A 6,563-nucleotide genomic window follows, 5' to 3' on the forward strand; every position below is an offset into this window, starting at 1 on the left:
AAATTATAACTTTGTAATCTGAATATTTTCCTTGGTGCCCCGACCTCCTAGTTAATTACAGTTACACGATGAATCAGTTTAATCGCGTAATAATAATTACAGAGAGTTATTTGATAAACATGTCTTCAGTTTTAATGATGCCAAAGACACGACAACTGAAAACCACTGCCACACAACCACAACAGATCCAATTGCTTTATATGTCTTATGTTCGTTCATATGGGCAAGCTATGGACAAGTGAACAGCCTAATGATCACACTGTCAATCAACAAAATAGGTTTTAAAACAGTTGTATGTTTCATTTTAACATTGTTACATTACTTTAGGCCTGCCTAACTACAATCATTTTTTTGTGCAAAAATTCTCCTGAAAGCATGGAACAGGAAAACAAGCAAAACCTTTTATGCAAACAATACAGTGTATATCAAAAGTTACCAACACCTTTTATAATGTACCCTATCATAGAAACCATATAATGCACCACATTGCTACTGTTAAATGAAATTAGTGCAAATCTATGGAGGTCATTCAAGCCCTGCATTCATACACTCTAAAGACTAAAGGTATTTTATAGGGTGCAGGTTTATATTGCTGCACAAGTCAGTAATTATTTATTGAGATTAGAACAAAGAGAGAGAGAGAGAGTCAGTAATTATCTATTGAGATTAGAACACAGAGAAAGAGTCAGTAATTATCTATTGAGATTAGAACACAGAGAAAGAGTCAGTAATTATCTATTGAGATTAGAACACAGAGAGAGGGAGAGAGTCAGTAATTATCTATTGAGATTAGAACAAAGAGAGAGAGAGAGAGAGAGAGAGTCAGTAATTATCTATTGAGATTAGAACAAAGAGAGAGAGAGAGTCAGTAATTATCTTTTGAGATTAGAACAAAGAGAGAGAGCGAGAGAGAGAGTCAGTAATTATCTATTGAGATTAGAACACACAGAGAGAGAGAGAGTCAGTAATTATCTATTGAGATTAGAACAAAGAGAGAGAGAGAGAGAGTCAGTAATTATCTATTGAGATTAGAACAAAGAGAGAGAGAGAGAGAGAGAGAGAGTCAGTAATTATCTATTGAGATTAGAACAAAGAGAGAGAGAGAGTCAGTAATTATCTATTGAGATTAGAACACAGAGAAAGAGTCAGTAATGATCTATTTAAATTAGAACACAGAGAAAGAGTCAATAATTATCTATTTAGATTAGAACCCAGAGAGACAAAGCCGTCACGTAGCTGCATAAAAAAAAATGACTTTTTCACAATGCCTTTGCTGCAGCATAGGTGCATCCACTTTAAAGCAAATGTTTTTACCTGTTCTGCAGCAACGACTCTTTAATGTCCTTAACTATAGGTTTACCAAATCAGCTCTTAATTAATAAACCAAGCTACTCCGCTGTAACTGACACCTTCCCGGCTAAGATCCTCAGAGGATGTCTCTTGCAGGTGTTGGAGAAGTAAGGGAACACTCTCTGGGTGAACTTGTGTTGGAACTTGTAGATGAGGGTGTTGTCTGAGGCGTCGGAGAAGATGACCCTGCCTCTGTCCCAGTCCAGCTGCACTCTGACCTCCTGGGGCCTTCTCTTCAGGACCAGGGGAGTAGCGGTGGCTGTGCGGGCACGGTATTCACCTCCATAGTAACAGATGGTCCACAGGCCCCTCTCTAGAATACAATGGAATAGAATAGATTATACATATATTTTTATTTATTTAACCTTTATTTAACTAGGCAAGTCAGTTAAGAACAAATTCTTATTTACAACGACGGCCTACACCGGCCAAACCAATAGATACTTTACTGTCTATTTGAGAAAAGGTTTATTTTTGCAGAATTTAACCGCCACACGTACACACATTCACAATGATTGGCACAGGGTCAGTCACAGAGCAGCGCCTCTGGACGGAGAGCTGCTTTTTTTTGTTGTTGTTGAAGTTATGTTTCTTGCTCAATGGCACAATGTCAGGAGACAGTACCTGGGCTCGGGGGGAACCACTCCTTCCTCGAGACCGTCTCCCGTGCCACGCCCACGGCCCACTCGCTGTTCACCCCCACCTCCACGTCCCAGGTGTGTCGTCCAGAGCTGAAGCCCTCGGAACCCAGGACACACTCATAGTAACAGAACCTCTCTGGGTTGTCAGGGAGTCGCTCCTCCTCCTCTGTGTACCGCAGGCTGGTCAGATCCTCAGACAGAGACAGGCAGATATCAGCCGTGTTGGGGTCCAGAGTCACAGGAGCTGGGAGGGAGGGAGGGAGGGAGGGAGGGAGGGAGGGAGGGAGGGAGGGAGGGAGGGAAAGAGAGAAAGAGAGAAAGAGAGAGAGAAATAGAGAGAGAGATTGATTGATTGATTGAGACAGTGTACATTGAGTTAATCATTCCTACAGTACTCAAAACACATTATTTGCACATGTATTGTGATGTTATGGTCTTCCTCTACTCACTGTATGTAATGACATCCTGCATCTTCTCCCAGACTCTGTAACTGAGACAGCCCAGGTGTTTGGCCACGTCTAGCAGAGCTCCTGCCACCTCCTCTGGCTCCTGCACTGTCACCTGAGTCCTGTCAGAAGAAGGTTCATGTGTCAACAGGTTTACAAAATGTATCATCTCTTGTGACAGACAGACAGAGGTAGCCCATGTGAAATTTGGTTATAGGTGAGATTTTGTTGTAGCTGAGATTTGGTTATAGGTGAGATTAGGTTGTAGGTGAGATTTGGTTACAGGTGAGATTAGGTTATAGGTGAGATTAGGTTATAGGTGAGATTTGGTTATAGGTGAGATTAGGTTATAGGTGAGATTAGGTTATAGGTGAGATTAGGTTATTGGTGAGATTTGGTTATAGGTGAAATTAGGTTATAGGTGAGATTAGGTTATAGGTGAGACTTGGTTACAGTAGAGATTAGGTTGTAGGTGAGATTAGGTTATAGGTGAGATTAGGTTATAGGTGAGATTAGGTTGTAGATGAGATTTGGTTGTAGGTGAGAGTAGGTTGAAGGTGAGATTAGGTTAAAGGTGAGATTAGGTTATAGGTGAGATTAGGTTGTAGGTGAGATTTGGTTATAGGTGAGATTAGGTTAAAGGTGAGATTAGGTTATAGGTGAGATTAGGTTATAGGTGAGATTAGGTTGTAGGTGAGATTAGGTTGTAGGTGAGATTAGGTTATAGGTGAGATTAGATTATAGGTGAGATTAGGTTGTAGGTGAGATTTGGTTATAGGTGAGATTAGGTTATAGGTGAGATTAGATTATAGGTGAGATTAGATTATAGCTGAGATTTGGTTAAAGGTGAGATTAGGTTATAGGTGAGATTAGGTTGTAGGTGAGATTAGGTTATAGGTGAGATTGGGTCGTAGGTGAGATTAGGTCATAGGTGAGATTAGGTTATAGGTGAGATTAGATTATAGGTGAGATTAGATTATAGGTGAGATTAGATTATAGGTGAGATTAGATTATAGGTGAGATTAGATTATAGGTGAGATTAGGTTATAGGTGAGATTAGATTATAGGTGAGATTAGATTATAGGTGAGATTAGATTATAGGTGAGATTAGATTATAGGTGAGATTGGGTTATAGGTGAGATTAGATTATAGGTGCTGAGAAGCACAACTATGAAGGAAAAGAAAGAGCAACACACCCACCTCTCAGAGGTCCTCTTGAAGTTCTAATGGAAAAGATGACGTCTTACTTGAAAGGCAAACAATAATATCCTTATATTACAACCCCTTTTCATATCGTGATCTTGTTCTCTGATGAGTCCGTACCTTGAGGAAGGATATGTCATCACCTGTGTCCATGGCCTCCACCGTCACCTCAATGGCCTCAGCTAGAGAGTTGATCTGGTCTGTTGTTCTGTCTATCCTGTCCCTCATCCTCTGGGTCTTCTCCTGCTCCTCTTCCTTCAGAGCAGAGATCACAGCAGCTTCCTCGTCCCGGAGGAACTGGTGCAGCTTCTCAAACTGCTGCTGCACCAGGCGCTCAGTCTGCTGTGCCTGGCTCTGCAGGGGTAAACGGGAATTGGGGACGACAGGATAAAGAAGGAATGAAAGAAGGAGATACAGGAGAATCCGAATAACCTCATCTCTATCAATAATATAGCAGTTTATCAAGTGGGATTAGAAGTAGCTCAGGAAATGATATCAATGATAATGTACTTCTACTGGATCTACTGTCTGATATCAATGATAATGTACTACTACTAGATATATAGTCTGATATCAATGATAATGTACTTCTACTAGATCTACTGTCTGATATCAATGATAATGTACTTCTACTGGATCTACTGTCTGATATTAATGATAATGTACTTCTACTAGATCTACTGTCTGATATTAATGATAATGTACTTCTACTGGATCTACTGTCTGATATCAATGATAATATACTTTGACTGGATCGACTGTTTCAACATCAATCCCAGTTATTGTGCTATTACCATTTCACAGTGCTGATGAAAGTATATTTGATCAATGGAGTGACACAACTCGTCACATTCAAAGCCAGAAATGATCCATCGTTCTGTCTATCGGATGGATCTGACGCCTTTTGACCCCTCCTAACCTTGATGTGTTCAGCTGACTCCTCACAGGTCTGTTTGACAGTGTTCAGAGCCTCCAGCTTCTCCTGTAGAGGTCTCAGGGCAGACGTCAGCTCCCTCTGGGGTCAGAGGTCAGTTGTTAGAGAGAGGTCAGGGGTAAGTCAACATACACATATGTTTGTCTCCATCCTACTTGGTTAGGGTTTCTAACAACCACGTCAGATCAGTTGTACTGTAGGGGAGAGTGGGGTAAGTTGAGCCAAAGGGGTAAGTTGAGCCAACCTTGTTTCTAGGAAATGATACAAAAATGCTTGGTTTCATGATGTTTGTATCTAAACCAAAGTAGATAATAATAAGATTGTTCTATACATCAGTTGGTGTCTCTATTAGCTTCAATATGAGGTCTTAAACCTAGCCTGAAAGTGCATCCTTGTAGCTGTGTGGGCTAATATAGTCAAAATGTTTTCCTTGTGGTAAATTGAACCAATGGTTGAGCCAATGGCAAGTTGAGCAAATTGAAGTGTTTTCTTCCCAGGCAAAATCCAAGGCATTATATCTGGTATATGAGGTAACAACAGGGCCTGGCCTGTGTTAAAGTGTTTTCAAAAGTTCAAAGTGTTTGTTAGGTGTTAAGCCTGAGTTCAAAGATGCTTAAAAATATATTTTTTTAAAGTGCTTGTGATTTGGGAAATAAAAATTGATATGTTTTTAACAAGGTAGTGGTAATATTTAATTCATTTCAGAAATGTGTAGGCGGCTTAACTTACCCTGTCCCGGGTTCAAACTTACCTCATACGTGGGATAAGGTGTGCCAAGAGACCACTTTTTTTGGACAAGCTATATTTTCAAAACTGTAGTGTTTACATGAATTCTGATATTGTACGTGGAGCCATGTTGGTTGGGAGTGTTGGGATGGTGTGCGGCTGGGCTGTACTTCCCCCGAGGAGCAGTTGTAGCTACGTCACAACTGGCCACTGAACTATTGCAGCTCTGCGTTTGTGGACTCTGAATTCCGCTTTCGTCTCTGAGTATCTGCGTAGATAGTCAGTCACAACAGTCTCACCTTGCAGTCGTGCACAGCCTCCTCCGTGGGACAACACTCGTGGTCGTCGTGCTCCTCGCTCTGACAATCCACACACACCATCTCCTTGTCCTCCACACAATACAATGTCAGCCTCTCCCCATGCAGAGGACACAGCTCCCTGCCCCCGTCCTCTACCCCTCCATCCCTGGCCCGCCGCGGCTGCCCTTGGAACAGGGAATCCAGCAGTCTCTTCAGGACGCAGTCCAGCAGGTCTCTGCCGTAGCAGACCGTACAGCCCCCCTGTCCCAGCTCGCCCTCACACAGCCCCAGGCAGGCCTCACACAGGCTGTGGCCACACGGCAGGACCAGGGGCCCTGGTCCCTGACAGCCCGGGCACACAGCCTCTTCCCTGGGGAGAGAGGGCTCATCACCCCTTTGCTGCTCAGACGCCATGGAAACAGATTGATCTCTCCTTGATCACTCTTGATCACTGGATCTTTGATAGGTGCCTCTTGCTACAGTATTATGGTCTGTTGCTCTGCTACTCTCTGCAGCAGCTTGGTTAATGTTTAATGCGTAGCAATGATTACACAATCAGTGGTGCTGTTTGGTCACAACAGGAAACCCCCCTGGTGGCTATTTATAGTCAGGTGTTACTGTTTTTAGATAGACGGACAGACAGCTCTCAGTGGCTAGTCTCTGAAACCCGACCCTTAAACAGAAATGTCAAAATGTTTCAACTACGTATTCATCATTTCCAGCAACACCCCAACATCAACATCTGGGTTAACGGTGTGTTTCTATGTTTTCTAGTAAACAAGATAGAGGAAGATACTGTGCATTCGGAAAGTTTTCAGACTTTTTTCCACATTTTGTTACGTTACAGTTTTATTCCAAAATGGATTAAATAACAAAATATCTTCATAAATCTACACACAATACCCCCATAATGACAAAGTGAAAATAGGTTTTTAGAAATGTATTAAAAACATAAATACAGTGG

General features: G+C 41.9%; 1 protein-coding gene across 1 annotated transcript; it reads right to left on the reverse strand.

Annotated features, from left to right (window-relative positions):
* Nucleotides 1-1,039: 1,039 nt before the first annotated feature.
* On the reverse strand, nucleotides 1,040-6,327 carry LOC115152721 (E3 ubiquitin-protein ligase TRIM39). Its single transcript, XM_029697478.1, has 7 exons — nucleotides 5,600-6,327; nucleotides 4,560-4,655; nucleotides 3,761-3,994; nucleotides 3,638-3,660; nucleotides 2,441-2,559; nucleotides 1,975-2,235; nucleotides 1,040-1,663 (listed from the first exon to the last, which is right to left on the reverse strand). The coding sequence occupies exons 1-7, from the start codon at nucleotides 6,011-6,013 to the stop codon at nucleotides 1,389-1,391; spliced, it is 1,422 nt and encodes a 473-aa protein (XP_029553338.1). The 5' UTR covers nucleotides 6,014-6,327; the 3' UTR covers nucleotides 1,040-1,388.
* Between the last annotated feature and the right edge of the window lie 236 nt (nucleotides 6,328-6,563).

This window comes from Salmo trutta, chromosome 18 (genome assembly GCF_901001165.1).
Source record: "Salmo trutta chromosome 18, fSalTru1.1, whole genome shotgun sequence".
NCBI classification, from domain to species: Eukaryota; Metazoa; Chordata; class Actinopteri; order Salmoniformes; family Salmonidae; genus Salmo; species Salmo trutta.